The 17,643-nt window shown below is 41.8% G+C and overlaps 1 protein-coding gene and 2 non-coding genes across 5 annotated transcripts; all 3 read left to right on the top strand.

Moving 5' to 3' along the window:
- The first annotated feature begins 1,216 nt into the window (after nt 1-1,216).
- Nucleotides 1,217-6,926, top strand: RPL21 (ribosomal protein L21). 3 transcript variants are annotated; one of them, XM_025364449.1, is made up of 7 exons: nt 1,282-1,501; nt 3,212-3,277; nt 4,003-4,081; nt 4,448-4,509; nt 5,335-5,447; nt 6,271-6,421; nt 6,522-6,926. In XM_025364449.1, exons 3-7 carry the CDS (start codon nt 4,015-4,017, stop codon nt 6,609-6,611), a joined length of 483 nt encoding a protein of 160 aa, XP_025220234.1. In that variant the 5' UTR covers nt 1,282-1,501; nt 3,212-3,277; nt 4,003-4,014; the 3' UTR covers nt 6,612-6,926. The 3 variants fall into 3 exon arrangements, with proteins under 3 accessions (XP_025220233.1, XP_025220234.1, XP_025220235.1); XM_025364448.1 differs by lacking the exon at nt 3,212-3,277 and having other exon boundaries at nt 1,217-1,501; XM_025364450.1 differs by lacking the exon at nt 3,212-3,277 and having other exon boundaries at nt 1,494-1,766.
- Nucleotides 5,163-5,235, top strand: LOC112611178. The gene has a single exon (XR_003116563.1). It is a non-coding gene; the product is annotated as a small nucleolar RNA SNORD102 (small nucleolar RNA).
- Nucleotides 5,492-5,618, top strand: LOC112611189. Its single transcript, XR_003116572.1, has one exon. It is a non-coding gene; the product is annotated as a small nucleolar RNA SNORA27 (small nucleolar RNA).
- Nucleotides 6,927-17,643: the final 10,717 nt, after the last annotated feature.

Raw genomic sequence — 17,643 nt, forward strand, 5'->3', positions numbered from 1 at the left:
GATGACTTTTTAAAAATGCATCCTGAAAATACATATAATCATGATAAAAAACATCGGACAAATTCCACGATTAGGACATCCTACAAAATACATGACCAGTACTCCTCAAAACTCTCAAGGTCACCAAAAGTAAGGAAAGTTTGAGAAACTGCCACAGCCACAAGAGGCATATAAGGAGACATGATAACTAAAAGTAATGTGGTATTCCGGATGGAATCCTGGAACAGAAAAAGGGTATTGGGTAAAACAGAAGGAAATCTGAATAAAATGTAAACCTTAGTTAATAGTGTAAAATATTGGTTCATTAATTGCAACAAATGTACCATATTAGCATGAAATGTTAATAATACGGGAAACTGGATGCTTTGTATATGGGATTATCGCAACTTAAAAAAAAACTAAAACACCCTTAAAAATAAACTACATTAATAAAATAATACCTATTTTTAAAGGTGTAGTGAATAAAACAATGGCCACCCCTATATTTAACATCTGGTTTAATAATGGCCAATACAGTTAAAGCCTCCCTTTCTTGTCCCCTCCTTACCAGATATGACCGCTTTTCTCAACTTCATTTTCATTCTCTTGCATTCTTGACTACTTTAACTACATATATATACATAACTAAGCAATATATAGCATTATTTTACAAGCTTTAGAGTTGAATGCACATGAATTGTCATACTACTTATTTTTCCACATCCTTCTCTTTTTGCCTCATCACATATCTGAGTTCAGTCTTCTTTTATGGGCGTATAATACTACATCCTAATTAACATCCCATAAGGTATTTATTCTCTTATTGATGGACGTTTCTAATTTTTTGCTTCTACCGACAGCGCTGTCACATACATCCTCGTTCACTTACCAAAGTTTCTACAAGGCGTATAGGTAGCACTCTGCTAGGGTATAGTAATTGAAAATCTTTTTATACTGGATTGTGCCAAATTGCTTTCCAAAGAAGTTTTAACGTTTGCGCACCTACTAGCAGGTGCGTATGTTTAGACGTGTGGAGGATAAACTATTTAAAGACATAGAAACTAGATAATATACTTGCTTCATTCTCGTTTGACTTTCGTACCCACGCAATTATTTCTGCAAACAAATAAGCAACTACTACTAGCACTTTCCGCAGCTCCACCCGCAGTATTCCCCGGGGAGGCACGGAAACACGGGAGCTTCCGGCGTAGGCGGTGACGCAAAGGACGGCGTAAGCACGCTCGGGTCGTCGGCGTCCTGTTGGTCGTCCTTGAAGGCCCCTTTCCGGGCTGTCTGACACGATACAAGTGTCGGCTTGTGTTGGCCGGTGGTCTTTCTTTCGCAAGAAAGGAAAATATCCTCACAGACTTCCTGTGTTCTCAGAGACGATCTTCTTCCCTAGAAAGGAGTCGCTTTCGGTTGGCGTTTCCCTCAGGCAGCGCCGTGGGCAGCCCACAGGCCCTTGTAAGGCGCGCGCCGCGGCCCCGCCTCTTTCCTTTCGGCCGGAACCGCCATCTTCCAGGTAGGGCCTGCGCGTGGCTCCCGGGCGCTAAGTGTTCGACAGACTTGAAGCGCAACCTTGTGGCCTCAGAGCTCGTCCATTGGGACCGTGGGGAGACTGTCTAACCTGTTTGAGGTCCATTGGCATGGGCGGGTTAAACCACGTCCTGCCAGACGGGGAGCAGCGTGCGCCGGGTCGGGCCTGGGCCGTGGGCTGAGAACCGGACTGCGATATCGCGGCCCTGCGGGGGCACATTTGCGAGAAAGACGACACTGAGTCGCTTTGGGTGAGGTGACTCGAGTTAATCTTTAAAAGACTTCGTTTTATGTCCCCGTGGCTGCATCTCCGGTACCGTGGGTGGCCCTATCACATAGGCCGTGTGGGGGCCGCGTGGCCTGATGCCTTTCTAACTCTCTTCAGTGTGGCGTTTTTATTCCTAATCTTGTGATGGTGTTGGGTGAGGACTTAAGCGGTAGTAGGAATGGGTTTAGAGTCAGGCGTCGGTTTTAATCTCCTGTGAGGCCTGCAAGTGTGAAAACCCGGGCCATTGGTCGGAGAGTGGGTCCCGGAGTCGTCCTGGGTAGTGAAATTTCACTGCTCTTAGTTAATGCATAAGACGATTTCCGACTGATTTTAAAATTTTGACCCCACATGGTGGTTGGACGAAGGGAAAGTGTTTTGACGTTGCAACACCAATATTTGCACCCAGAGGAGATATGTTTTGCGAATTCTAGGGCAGCATGCTTTGAGTGAAGGGCAACATTTAGCCGTAGTTCATCATTTTGTCAGTTTGTGGATGTTAACAGTCTGCAGATTGCTCTTCATAGTGAATCCTAGTTGCCATGATTTTAATACTGTTACAGACTGTAAAGCATCGTTTTGAAAAGTGCTTTCAGTTTTAAGTTTATGGGATCCATGCGGAAAATGGATTCCAAACTCAGAAAGGTGAATCTAGTGGAGGACTAAGGGCTCTGGAATCAGGAATGAGTTAACTGGTTCTGCCACTTGGTGATTCCACAGAGTGACTTGAATCTACACAGTACCACTCCTTGTATACTAACTTACCCCAAGTTTGTGGAACTTTATACACATCTAAAGGCTTTGGGGATTAGAATAGGGTACCTGGCATTTAAAGGGTTCATCCATTGTAACAGTGGTTTGGCTTTGGTGAGTTAGGTGAAACATGTCTCCTTGCTATACAGTTTTTATACAAATGGTACTTTGGGAGCCATTCTTAAAGGATTGTTAGTAAATTTAGAAACCAAATTGTGTTAGAATGTTGTCAACACGTTAAGCCTGACTGCTGTATTTTACCTTATGGTAGCAGTAATAGCCAGGAATGGCACTTCTGCCCTGTAATGACTAAAGAGCCATCAAAACTATTGTTTTGGCCTTTTTGGGAAACAAAAGGAAAGGTTAATTTCTAAATGCCTACATGTAGGTGAATTCTTAGATAATGATAAATTAGCTGCCAGTTACTACTGAGCACTTTACGTGGGCCATGCATTGCTGAGTTCTTTGTAGATGTTATCTCAGTTATGGAAGTGTTCACCCCTATTTCACAAATGAAGATGAGAGATGAAATGTGGGTTTCGCAGCTAGTAAGTGGCAGAGCCTATGTCAAATTTAGGTCGATGATTATAAAGCCTGGGTTCCCCTCTCTTCTACCCTGTATACATTTCGTAGTAAGTAATCCGAAATGTGAAGTGACTTGAGATTTCTGATAAATAGATGCTGTTTGAGATACACCATCACGGAAAATTTGGTTGACAAGAAAGATTTAATTCACGTAAAAATGTAAGGCTGTTTTATTGTGTTCTCCAATAAATTATCTTATAGTTAGTAATTACATGCCATTGGCATTCTAGATTGGGGTCTACAGATAGAGTGTGGTAGAAGTCCTGTTGTAGTTTTATATTCTCATAGAGAAAGGGTACTGGTTTAGATTCTCGTATCAAGTTCTGCTGCTTGGCCGGGCGTGGTGGCTCAAGCCTGTAATCCCAGCACTTTGGGAGGCCGAGACGGGCGGATCACGAGGTCAGGAGATCGAGACCATCCTGGCTAACGCGGTGAAACCCCGTCTCTACTAAAAAAAAAAACAAAAAACAAAACAAAAATACAAAAACTAGCCGGGCGAGGTGGCGGGCGCCTGTAGTCCCAGCTACTCGGGAGGCTGAGGCAGGAGAATGGCGCAAACCCGGGAGGCGGAGCTTGCAGTGAGCTGAGATCTGGCCACTGCACTCCAGCCTGGGCGACAGAGCGAGACTCCGTCTCAAAAAAAAAAAAAAAAGTTCTGCTGCTTAAGAGTTTTGATATTGTAGAACTTGGACAGTTTTGCCAAAATATCTTAACTTGCTAAAATAATGGGTTTTTAACCTTTCAACAGAACTAATTGCTTGGTGACCCAGCTTTCAGTTTGCAGTTCTCACTTTGCTACTGACATGCAAACATTTGAAATTACAGGGGTTTGGGGCAAATGCCAATTTTCATTTGCATTTGACTGTTATGCTTTCTGGTTTCAGTAATTTGCCAAAATGACGAACACAAAGGGAAAGAGGAGAGGCACCCGATATATGTTCTCTAGGCCTTTTAGAAAACATGGTAAGTAGGTTTACCTTCCTTGAGAGAAGCATGGCACACATTTGTGTTCTGTTGTGTTCAACATGTGTTGTAGTTCAGAGAATGTGTATCAATAGCATTAAATAACTAGCGTCTACCCAACTTATTTTGTGATAAATAAGCATGAAGTTTATATGGTAATTTTGTGACTAAATATTGATGCAAGATTAAACTTTGGAGAAAGGTTGTAATTTAGTAGGCTGATTTTGCTTTCGGGAGAAATTATCCATTGGCAAGATATTAAGCATGTAACCATCAAAAATGATGTGTTAAAAGCTAGTGAGATTTCATTTCTTTTACTCTAGACTTGTAGCCTTAGTATTCACTATACCAAATTTATTTTTGCAGGAGTTGTTCCTTTGGCCACGTATATGCGAATCTATAAGAAAGGTGATATCGTAGACATCAAGGTAAACATAAAATTGGGAAAATAACACTACGAAGTTAGAAAAGTTGGATTTAATCTAGTGTAGGAATTCAAATACTAGTGTATATTGTATCTGTAAGAGTACAGAATGTTTTTTTTTGTTTTTTTTGTTTTTTTTGAGACACAGTTTCACTCTTGTTGCTCAGGCTAGACTGCAATGGCCCGATCCCACCTCAGCCTCTGCCTTCCTTCCAGGTTCAAGCGATTCTCCTGCCTCAGCCTCCCAAATGTCTGGGATTACAGGCATGTGCCATGATGCCTGGCTAATTTTGTATTTTTAGTAGAGATGGGGTTTCTCCATGTTGGTCAGGCTGGCCTCGAACACCTCGGATGATCCGCCCAATTCAGCCTCCCAATGTGCTGGGATTATTGCAGGCGTGAGCCACCGCGCACAGCCTAGAATGGATTTTTTAAAGTGCTGTTCTTAGCAGAATTTAAATTTTCCTCATCACCTGCTTGGAGTTAACAAGTGGAAATTTGGTGGTAGGGTGGGAAATTATGAGTTTGTCACGTTGGAAGGGAATGCCTTAGTGCAAAGTTTAACTATTGATGAAGATTACCGTTACTATGATTAAAAACCCTCGTAGTGAAAGCTGTGTTCTGTGGTCTGTATTTAAATGTATCCTGGCACTCTAGAGCTTAATGATGATTGGTTTTTTTTGATTGCTTGAAGCAATGTGAAAAACACATTTCACCGGCTCTGAAAGCTCTTGAGTTGCCATTTAAAGGAAATCTTAGAATATCTTAGTTACTTAAAGTCAGATTTTTAAAGGAAAGGGAAATGATGGTGTATTTGTCTCTTTAACAGGGAATGGGTACCGTTCAAAAAGGAATGCCCCACAAGTGTTACCATGGCAAAACTGGGAGAGTCTACAACGTTACCCAGCATGCTGTTGGCATTGTTGTAAACAAACAAGTTAAGTAAGTAGTGTTGTAGTTCTTTGCAGCCAACTGGTATTCCCTCATACCCGCTTTTCACTTTGCCAATTGGACTTATGTCTTTATTGGTCATTCAAGTGGGGCAAAGGAAATATCCTTTTAAAACTCAGGCAAACTGGGTGTTTGTCTTGTATCCTGTCAGAGGAAACAAATTGAAACAGATGTATTGGAAAGTCTTAACACAGTTTGTTACCAAGCAGTTTTTTTTGTTGTTTGTTTTGAGACAGAGTCTTGCTCTGTCACCCTGGCTGGAGTGCAATGATGGGATCTCTGCTCACTGCAAGCTCCACCTCCTGGGTTCATGCCATTCTCCTGCCTCAGCCTCGCGAGTAGCCGGGACTACAGGCACCCACCACCACGCCTGGCTAATTTTTTTGTATTTTTAGTGGAGATGGGGTTTCACTGTGTCAACCAAAATGGTCTTTATCTCCTGACCTCGTGATCGCCTGCCTCGGCCTCCCAAAGTGCTGGGATTACAGGCGTGACCCTCCGTGCCCGGCCCAGCAGTTTTTGTAGAATAAAAAGAGAAAATTTTAAATTTTATTAGCAATCTGGTTTGGGTTAGATTACTAGAGTTTAAGAGGCTGTCATCTCATCAAAGAGAGTTAAAAGTAGGGATGTTCTCTGCAAGGCTTCTTCTGATATGATTAATAATTGATTGTAAAGTAATCAAGCCATACTTTTTTGATTTGTCGTATCTGGATAAAAGGTTCATGGTTTGTTTAATAAATGAAACTGCAAAAAGTTTTCTATATTTCTGTTACATTTCTGATAAAGCATTTACAAGAATTTCTGCTCTGTTCAGGGGCAAGATTCTTGCCAAGAGAATTAATGTACGTATTGAGCACATTAAGCATTCTAAGAGCAGAGATAGCTTCCTGAAACGCGTGAAGGAAAATGATCAGAAAAAGAAAGAAGCCAAAGAGAAAGGTACCTGGGTTCAACTGAAGCGCCAGGTGAGAATTTGGTGTATATTTCATTGGTCCTGAGAGCACTTTAAGGTTGAGATTTAACACTTCACGTAATTATTTTATTCCCCTTTTTTTCCTTTAATAGCCTGCTCCACCCAGAGAAGCACACTTTGTGAGAACCAATGGGAAGGAGCCTGAGCTGCTGGAACCTATTCCCTATGAATTCATGGCATAATAGGTGTTAAAAAAAAAAAAAAATAAAAGACCTCTGGGCTGAAAAATGTTTCTCTTCATTGAGTAGAAGTGTGATGTCCTCTCCCCCAAAGAAATACTTAAAGCAAATTTTAGTTGTGTCCTAATTCATTATGTAATGTCTTTCCTATTCAAATTTAATGTATTCCTTGCTGAAGGATGTAAGGTAGCTTATTGTGCAACAGATTACTCAGGTGGTTAGAAAATGGCCAGGTATTATGTATGAAATATTTGTACTGGTTTGAAGATAGTCTTAAATCATCAAGGAAGAAATAAAGTAATTTTTTTTTTTCAGACAGTCTTGCTCTGTCAACCGGGTTGGAGTGCAATGGTGTGATCTCGGCTCACCGCAACATCTATCCTCTGGGTTCAAGCGATTCTGCCTCAACCTTTTGAGTAGCTGGGATTATAGGCGCATGCCACCGTGCCCAGCTAATTTTTATATCTTTAGTAGAGACGGGGTTTTACCATGTTGGTCAGTTGGGTCTCGAACTCCTGCCCTCGTGATCCACCTGCCTCAGCCCTCCCAGTGCTGGGATTACAGGCATGAGCCACTGTGTCAGGCCATATAAAATAAATTACAAAAATAAGTGGGATATAATCTGTTGCATTACAGTTAAGCTCAGGATCCAGAGTTTGCTTTTGAACCCTAAAAAAACACATTGTTTAAAGTATCCATTTGTGTGTTATATACTAGTTTGAAATTGCTTTGACCATGCATGAAACAACTCAGAAAATAATAGTGGTAATAGCATTTGTGTTAGGCCATTGTCTTGCTGTAACAATATACCACAGACCTGGGTAAGCAGTAGAAGCTTATGTGGTGGTTCTGGAGGCTCTGACGTCCCAAGATAAAGGTGCTGGCAGGTTTGGTATCGTATGAAGGTTTGGCCTTCACTTACCTCTTGATACTTCCACAATGGGAGTTCCTTTTTTTTTTAATTGAATATTTTATTTTGAGATAATTGCAGATATACATGGAGTTATAAATAATAAAGATTCCTTGTACACTGTATTCTGTTTGTCAATGATAACATCTTGCAAAACTGTAGTGCAGTTTCACAGTCAAGATACTGATAATAGGCGGGCATGGTGACTCGTACCTGTAATCCCAGTACTTTGGGTGGCTGAGGTGGGTGGATCACTTGAGGTCAGGAGTTCAAGACCAGCCTGGCCAACATGGTGAAACCTGTCTGTATCAAAAATACAAAAATGAGCCAGCCGTGGTGGTGAGTGCCTGTACTCCCATCTGCTCTGGAGGCTGAGGCAGGAGAATCAAGAGAGACTCAAAAAAACGCATGACGTCAATACGTAGAACAGTTAACACCACAAGATACCTCATGTTGCCTTACGTAGTCAGACCACCTCTTCCCCCACCGATCCCTGGCAAGCACTAAGCTAGCCTTCATTTCTTTTTGTCATTTCAAGAATGGAAATGACAGGGATCATGTAAGCTAGATGTGTCCCTTTGCCTTTTTTGACTTAGCATGATTCCCTGAAGATGCATCCAAGTTGTTTCATGTATTGTGTGTAGTTCTATTGCTGAGTACAATTCATGGTATGAACGTACCACAGTTTGTTTAGTCATTTGACCTGCTAAAAGACATCTGGGTTATTACCAATAGTTAGCTGTTTTTAAGGCTGTTACGAGAATTCATGTACAGGTTTTTGTGTGAATGTAAGTTTTCATTTTTCTGGGATAAACGTCCAAGAGTGCAGTTGCTGGGTCTTACGGTAGTTGCATGTTTACCTTTCTGAGAAACTGCTAATCTGTTTTCCAGAGCGTTTTCTACCATTTTACATTTCTACCAGCGGTTCATGACTTACGGCAATTTCTCTGCAACAATGGGGATTAAGTTTCATCATGAATTTTGGAGAGGATATATTAAAACAATACCATTCAATTGGAAACGTTTACTTAACAAACATGGGTCCTTGAAACGTATCCTCGCCAATCTTGCTGACAGGCATTAAGTCCATTTCATCCCCAAATCGATTCTATCCAACCTTTGAGATTGTACACAGTCATTCTTACTGCTACCTTCTCGGGGTGAGGCTGTGTAAGGCAAAGACCTAGTCATATTTACTAAGTGTTAAGAACTATCGGGCGCAGTGGCTCACACCTGTAATCCAACACTTTGGGAAGCTGAGTTGGGAGGATCACTTGAGTCCAGGAGGTCAAGGCTACAGTCAGCTATGATTGCTGTCACCGCACTCCAGCCTGGGTAATAGCAAGACCCTGTCTCAGAAAAATATATTTTAATGTTCTGAATGGAGAAAAGTCTAGGTGGTGGTCTTGAGTTTTTCCCAATGAAGTGAGATGGGTGATATGTACTGCTTGGGGATCCCTCACAGCTGGATATGAATCTGAATAACTGCCCCTAAGGATTCACATTCTAGTAGTGGAGACTTGCATGTAAACATAATCTCATTAGTCCTGTGTATTTTCCGATAATAGTTCATGGCTCAACCGTGCATCTAGTAGAAGTCATCACACCCTGTCCCTTTAGTCACACTTGCCTTGTTCCCTTCATTAAAGCAGCTTCCAGACTCCACATTTACTCATTCTGTTACTACATTACAAATTGACCGACATGACTCGGTTTTCTTACCTGGAAGGGGATAATAAAAGTGCCCCTAAAAAGGTGATTTTGAGGGTTAGATGGGAATACTTACAAAGCACATATCATGATGTTATGGTGAATATGCAGTAACTACCAACTTTTGTTTCATAGATCTGCTGCTAATTGAGAATTTTGCATTGTTTGTACACAGAAGCCTACCAGGAGTATTTTGGATGTCCAAAATTAAGTCATTGCTTTGCAGTGAATCTAGAATTTACTAATATTTAGGTTTTAAGAGTATATGTGACCCCCCTTTTGTGGGGGAGCGGGTGTGGTATATCCCTATTTACCATTTATCTGCTTGAGAGATACGTACATAAAGTTGAGCTCTTTGTTAATGAATTGATATATACCTGACAACATTTGTTGACCACTTGATCTATTTCATCTTCCTGGCTTCTTTGAGATGTGAGGGCTACCATGTTTTATGAGTAAGATAAAAAACTAAAGAAGGGGGAGTAACTCACCAGTGGTCATACTGCCAGAAAGTAGCAGAGCTGGTACTTGAACCCATGATCCTCTTATGCCAAAGAGTTCCTCTATTCGCCGTGCTGTTTGACTACCAAGTGGATCCCTGAAGACTCCAATAAGTTAGTGTGTGGGTGGGTGCCAGATAGTGTCTGGAAGACCACATTATTTTTTGTAACAGCTTTGTCGAGGTATGATTGATAACAAAGAACTGCACCTTCAATGTGTACAGTTTGATGAGTTTAGACAGTTGGATGAGTTTGTGCAAACGTGATTCCATCATGATGTATGCGAACCTCTGTAATCTGGTTTCTGCTTGTTTTCCCTTTCACTTCCTGTTACTGCCTTCTTTATGCTTTAGGTATTAGGAAAATGGATTTTTTCAAGTTCTTTGCACATGCTCTTGCCTTTGCCTGCAACACTTAGGCTTTCCTTTGGTCACTTGATGAGTTCCTGTGTGTCCTTCAGCACTCACCCTGTATTATCTCATAGATGATGCCTTCCCTGTTGCAAGTATTTTAAGGAGAGGAATGAAGAAAGCTCTTTGAATCAGACAGAAGAAAGATACTTCTGGTTGTAATAAAATCCCCCACATCTTTGTTCCCATAACTTCTGTTATATGTTTTAACTCGTAGTCTTCCCCACTACACCTGAGTTTAGGGACTCTTCGTGCCTGGAAAATAGTAAGCATTCAGCAAATACTCTTCGAATTAATGAGAGGATAATGAGAAAAAGACTGCTCTTTAAAAAAAATGCATCTGTCTGTGTTCGGTCTTTACAAAACTATGGTGTTTCTCTGAATTTTGAGGACTCGTAACCACTTCGCATATGAGTGTGTAGGCTTGTTAAATCTCCCATGTAACGTGCAAAGATCAGGAGACCTTAAACATTGTTTTGTTCGTTCTCCAACAAGTCATGTTCCCTTCACTTTTTGTTGCCTCATCAGTAAAGTGGTGTCACCTCCCTGAGTATAAGGGATTGGATAAAATGATTCCTGGAGACCCGTTGTGCACTTAGGGCCTATTTCATGTTTTAACACAACCAGGTGAAATAAGTAAATTGTGACTTGTCAACAAGGAAATGGGGATATGAGGTGTCAATTCAAAGGGGCAAATAAAGTTGGACATGAGAGAAAGAAGGATGACATGCCAGATTGGCTTAGGGGAACTACTATCCTTAGCGCAGATACTCAGAAAATGGACTCTTCCTATGTGATGTACAGCATAGCAATTTTTAAAACAATCAGTGGCAATACTATGAATATGCATAAAATTTTAGTATTTTGGATTAGTCTTCAAAAATAGATTTCCTCACAAGCACAATACTGGGTTAAAGAATACATGTTTTTCAAATTCTTGGTTCACTTTGATGAATTGATTTACCAAAGGGTTATACCAGTTTGCACTCCACCTTCCAGAGAACATGCTTGTCTCAGCATTCTCATCAGCATTGATTATTTTAATTTAATCTTTGCTACTTTGGTGAGAGAAAATGTTTATTATTGAGTTTGGCTTCAATTAGCTTCTGGAACCCTCTCCTGGTTTCTTTTTACCTGGTCTGCGGTCTTTGCTGGTTCCATCTTTCTGATCTCCAAATACTGGAGTACCTTTATTCTCCAGGTGAGATTCAAAGCTAGGAGGCTAAAGCCTAAAGCCTCATAGCTTTGAATACCATTTATAATCTGACAATTATCGTGGCCTACAAAATCCTTCATTATCTGTCCTGTAGCTACCTTTGCGACCTAGTCTTGTACCACTTCCTGCCCCAAAGTCAGATCCAATTTCATGAGCCTCCTTGCTGTGTCTTTTAAAATGCCAAATGCATTCGTGCCTGAGGGCTTTTGTAAGTTGAAGTACAAAATATGAAGGAATGCTTTTGAAGGAGCGTGTCATGCTATGAAGGAATGCTTTTCCTTCATCTTTCCCCATGATTTTGTCCCCTTTAGTCAGCCTCTGCTCGAATTTTATCAAGATTGTCTCTTAATATCCTATAAATACAGACTTTCTTCATTTTCTATACCTTATCCAATATATGTTTAGTGGTCTGAGTTTTTATCAACTTATATCTATAGATACTTTAGGGGAATTTTTTTTTTTTTGATAGTGTCTCCCTCATTACCCAGACTGGAGTACAGTGACACAATCATGGCTCACTGCAGCCTCAAACACCTGGGCTTGAGTGATCCTCCTGACTCAGCCTCCTGAGTAGCTGGGACTATAGGAGCATGCCACCGCGCCCAGCTAGTTTTTGTGTTTTAGTGGAGATGAGGTTTCACCATATTGCCCAGGCTTATCTTGAACACCTAGGCTCAAGTGATCTGCCCACCTCGGCCTCCCAAAGTGTTGGGATTATAGGCGTGAGCCACCACACCTGGCCTGTGGGGGATGTTTACTGGTACCTACTCTACTGTGGAATGAAGGGAAAAGAGAGACACCATAAAGCCTTATTAAGAAGGTGACAGTATAGGAGGAACAGTAAGACCTAAATCTCTTCATAAAATAAGGCAAAACAGGTATCAAGGAGGGTAAAAGGAGACCAGAGGAAAGAGTTGGTATTGACAGGGCTCTTGCTTCTGCCCTTTTGTTTCACTGATTATCCTGGTCTATGCAGTAGTGTGATCTCGGCTCACTGCAATCTCTGCCTCCTGGGTTCAAGCCGTTCTGCCTCAGCCTCCTGAGTAGCTGAGATTATAGGCGCCTGCCATCACACCCAGCTCATTTTTTTGTATTTTTAGTAGAGACGAGATTTTGCCATGTTGGCCAGGCTGGTCTCCAACTCCTGACCTCACATGATCTGCTCGCCTCGGCCTCCCAAAGTACTGGGATGACAGGCGTGAGCCACTGCACCCAGCCCAACTTGCTGGTTTTTTTAACTTCAGCCTGCAGACTTGCAAAAACCAGCAAATAAACCAAGCAGCCCTTCCTGTGCCTTCCTCCTCCCTTTCATAGCTAAATTTCCTGGTCGCCCACTGCAAATCTGGCTTCCGCCTCCACCACTGTGATGAAACTGTACTCTTAAAGGTTACCAAAAGCTTGCTAATTAACAAATGTAGATACTTTTTCCCAACTTAATCTTAGCCACATAATAATTGACAGAGTAACAAATTTTTTCTCTTGCAGAGGGTTCTGTTTCTTCTCCCTGTCTGACCCCCTTCTATCCTCATTCTGGGCCCCTCCTAGATGTTCCACATTTGTCTCTCCCTTCTTTATAAATTATTCCTGGGTTATCTAAGCCAGAGGTTCTTAAAGTATGGTCTCCCAGCTGGCAGCATCAGCATCATCTGAGACCTTGTTAAAAATGCAGACCTGCCCGAGACCCGCCAAATCTGAACTTCTGGGGATGGGGCCCAGCACTTCGTATTTACCAAGCTCTCTGAGTGAGTAAGATACACGCTCAAGTTTGAGAACCACTGATCTACATCTTTAGTCTTCTCTGATACTTGAGACTCAGTTGCAGAGCTCACATTCTCTGAAGCCCCAGATCTGTAGTTCCATCTCCCTCTTGGGCAGCTCCATCTGGATGTCCTGCAGATTCGGTTTTATAAGTGGGGAGATAATTAAATTGAAACCTCCAAGCTTTGAGTAGTGTGTGTGTGTGCTGATAAGATTACATGTCTGCTTTGAAATGCAGGTCCTGAGCAACCACCACAGATTGTGAATTTATAAATTAACCTCTTACTGTCCGATTTCCCTTCTTACACATGTCAGTGAAAATGAAGAAAAATATCCTAACTATAAATTTTTTCACCCTATTTTTAAGTAATAGCCATGATTGTAAGTGAGGCTGTGTGGTTCCTTGAACTTTGACCTCAAGTCTGTTCCGTTCTAACCAGGTATCTTTTAAGGCCTTCTATTTTTCAGTTGAAACCAGTCTCAAAGGGTTAGATAAAATATATCACCCTCTTTTTTGAAGTTTTCTTCTGAATGTTGTGGCAGAAACACACACTCAGGTTCTTACCTCTTCCATATTCCCACTTGTGTAGTATTAGCATTTCTCTGTACTAGGATGGAAAATTTGCTAAAATATAAAGAATTCCTAAAATATGAACAAGGTAGGTTTATCTTAATTCTTTTTTGTGTACAAGACAAAAGATTTAAAACTGGGTTGGATTTATTTGGAATGAGTGTTTATAGCATATTTCTTCACCCTAGCTCCCATTAGAAAAAAATTGATAGTAAAAATCCTTCTCCACAGAATCTGTTCAACCAGTTGCTAGGTTATGAATAATAACAGTGAGGCAGCAGCTGCAGCTGCTGTTGCTGAGGTAGAAAATGTGCACAGAAGAGTGAATAAGCAGCTGAGGCTCTGCACTGTGATTCTTTTCAAACAGCCGTGTATGGCGAGGAGCTGTTGACAGGCCACCACACAAAGCCACTAATGGAAGAGGGACACAAATGCTGTCGTACACACTTCTCCAGCAAGACTCAGATTTATGGAAATCATTTGGATTGAAAAATAAGTGGAATACTCTTTACTGTCTCTATAAAATGAGATGATAGCTTAGCTCAAGTGAAGATGACTGGATTTTTTTGGTTCCACCTAAGAAGGAAGAGAGGTTCAGATTAAATTAGTTGCTCATGGGAGATGAGTAAGTAAACAGTTCTAAGATCTTTGAGGTCAGAGACCATATCGTTTTGTTCTGTTTTTGTTTTTTGAGACAGAGTCACCCAGGCTGGAGTGCAGTGGCACAATCACGGTTCACTGCAGCCTTGAACTCCTGGGCTCAAGGGATTCTCCCACTTCGGCCTCCCAAAATGCTGGGATTACAGGCAAGAGTCACCACACCAGGCCCATATCCTATTATTTGTAAGCTCCTAGTACTCATACTGTTGTATGTGCGATCTGCTCTTTTTATATCTGTGAGTTCTGCATCCATGGATTCAACCAAGCTGGGATGGAAAATATTGGGACAAAAAATTGCATCTGTTCTGAACATGTACAAACTTTTTGCTTGTCATTATTCCCTAAACAATACAGTATAACTATTTACATAGCATTTACATTTTATTAGGTATTATAAGTAATCTAGATATGATTTAAAGTAGGAAGGAAGGGCCGGGCGCAGTGGCTCATGCCTGTAGTCCCAGCACTTTGGGAGGCCAAGGTGGGTGGATCATTTGAGGTCAGGAGTTTGAGACCAGCCTGGCCAACATGGTGAAACCCCGTCTCTACTAAAAATACAAAAATTATCCGGGCATGGTGGCGCACACCTATAATCCCAGCCACTCAGAGGCTGAGGCAGGAGAATTGCTTGAATCCGGGAGGGGGAGGTTGCAGCGAGCCGAGATCACACCACCACCGCAGTCCAGTCCGAGCGACAGAGTGACACTCCGTCTCAAAAAATAAAGTAGGAAGGATGTGCATAAGTTATATGAAAGTACGACACTCTCTTTATATCAGGGATTTCAGCATCCCTGGATTTTGGTATCCTCAGTGTGTCCTGGAACCAACGCCCTACAGATAACCTGAGAAACAACTGTAGAAGGAGCTCTCCTCCTTCTCAAATGATTAATGGCTTTCCATAGCCCCTCAGTAAACTTTTTAGCATGCCATTCAGTCTGGTTCCCAGCCTTTTGGGTCACTTACCACATCCTTCTCACCGTTGAGACTACTCAGAGTTCCTCACACTTGCCATGTACCTTCATGGTTTTGCGCATGCTGTTCCCTCAGTTTGACATGGCCCTTCCCTGGTTTCCACCGATCACACGTGACTCACACTTGCAGCCCAGTTCGTGCCTCCCTGAAGCTTTCCCTGATACTTGGGTCAGACCTAACTCTCCCTGTGGCAGCTCTGTTGGAGTTTGCATCCTGACCTGCTCTGGCCTTCCATTATCAACACTGTGTTCTACAACCTGCTTGCTTTATTTTGTATTTATTTTTTTGAATTTTGAACTTTTTGAGACAGGGTCTTGTTCTGTTGCCCAGGCTGGAGTGCAGTGGTATGATCATAGCTCACTGCATCCTCGATCTCCTGGGCTCAAGCAATTTTCCCACCACATCTCGAGTACTTGAGACAACAGGTGTGCACCACCATGCCTGGCTAATTTTTCTTTTCCCTTCCCTCTGCTCCCCTCCCCTTCTTTCTCCCTCCCTCCCTCCCTCCGTTCCTCCCTCCCTCCCTTCATCCATCCTCTTCCCTCCCCCTCCCCTTCCTTCCCCTCCCTCCCTTTTTTCCTCCTTTTTTTCTTTCTTTTTTCTCTTTTTGTAAAGACAGGGTTGAAAACGCTTCAAGCAATCCTGCTGCCTTGGCCTTCCAAAGTGCTGGATTACAGGTGGGAGCCACTGTGCCCGGCTCTGTATCCTGCCCTCTATACCTGTGGAATGTGCCAGAATTAAAACTCAGAGGGCTTGAGGCCTGCACCACTATATGGCTGTATGACTTTGGATAAGTTACTCAATTTGTCTAAACCACAATTTAGAGGATATTCACCTGTTTCACAGGATTAATTAAAAATTAAGATAATATTTTAGAATTTTCTTGGTAAACTCAGCAGTTATAAATGATAGTGAATTTGGTAAATTCTTCACTACAGGGATGTCTGTGAAGGCAGGCAGGAGTGTGTTATACTTCGCTGTCTTAGTAAATGTTCACTGCTCTTTGTGTTCTGTGCCAGCACTTATCACAGAGCCTCACAGAGTCAATTTTCAGTAATTTTGCCAGCTGAGTTGAAGTAAAGTAGGGAACTGGTAGAGGACAGAGCCGTGATTCCTGTTTAGGGAGAGCACCTCAAAGGCAGGGGCTCTGAGGCTCCAGTAAACTCAGTAGTCGAGGACTTAGGATATACAGGAAAGGGAGTTGATGTTGGGTTATGGCTGGGGTGGGGGAGTTGTTTGTGAACAAGATGGGGACCCTTGGCAAAGTTTTGCCTGGTGACTAGAATTCAAGCTTTTATTTGACTGGGAAAGAGTTAATAACTTCCCAAGACTGCTATTATTTGCATATTACCAAACTCTGGCCTTTATACTCATTCTGAACACCCACAGATTTGTATATCTGTATCCATGCCTACGCATTTCTATTATCTTTTTAAAACCACTTCAGCATGCCTGTTATATTGGTTGCACCACAGTTTTACATAACTCTGGACACAAATTTAAAATGAAATGGCAGAACACAAGCAGCAACGGTTTAGACAAGGCTATTTATAATTCTACAGTTCAGTCATTTATTGTCTTCACTAGAAGGTCATGGATTATTTTATACAGTTATAAATGCAAAGAGCTCTTCCAAGGAGAATGAAATCACATGTTGAACTCTTCTGAGCAAAGGTGCAATGTAATTGCAAAGTGGAACATAATTATCACTGGGCAGAGAACAGTCTTAGGAATCTTCCTTATTGGCAGACCTTAAGGTACGATGGTCTTATTCCAGACTGGGAATGTAAAACAGAGACGGAGGTGAAGAGAGACAGAGATATGCAACATTCCACCAAGAAAGGACTCTTCCCTTGAAAGTGCTGGATTTTCACTCCAGGAAGGAGAATAGGGTTTATGGCCGATCTCCTTGGCAATCATTCTCTCTGTGAGTTCTTCATTTTGAATGGGGGTGGTGGTATGTCCAGCTAGAGGGAGGAATCATGATTGTCTAAACTAGTCATGGCCATCCCAGTCTTTGCTAGATACTTGAGTAATATCTTTCCCAGTTCTGGCCAATGAGATGTAAGAGAAAGTCTGCTGAGTTCTTGTGAGAACTGCTTTATTTCATAATTAAAGAGAACAACTAACAGAATACTTCCTTCCCTTCCTGTTTGGGTGAGGATACTGCGGGAGCCACCCTGCATCTATGAAGGAGAAGTCAAGGGAATCTGAGAGACAACAGCCCAGACCCCCATCACGGAGCTGCACGTGACCCTGGAACTTAAGTTTCCAGTTATTCCCTATATATATATATATATATATATATATATATATATATATATATAT

Source organism: Theropithecus gelada, chromosome 17, assembly GCF_003255815.1.
Source record: "Theropithecus gelada isolate Dixy chromosome 17, Tgel_1.0, whole genome shotgun sequence".
In the NCBI taxonomy this organism is placed as follows: domain Eukaryota; kingdom Metazoa; phylum Chordata; class Mammalia; order Primates; family Cercopithecidae; genus Theropithecus; species Theropithecus gelada.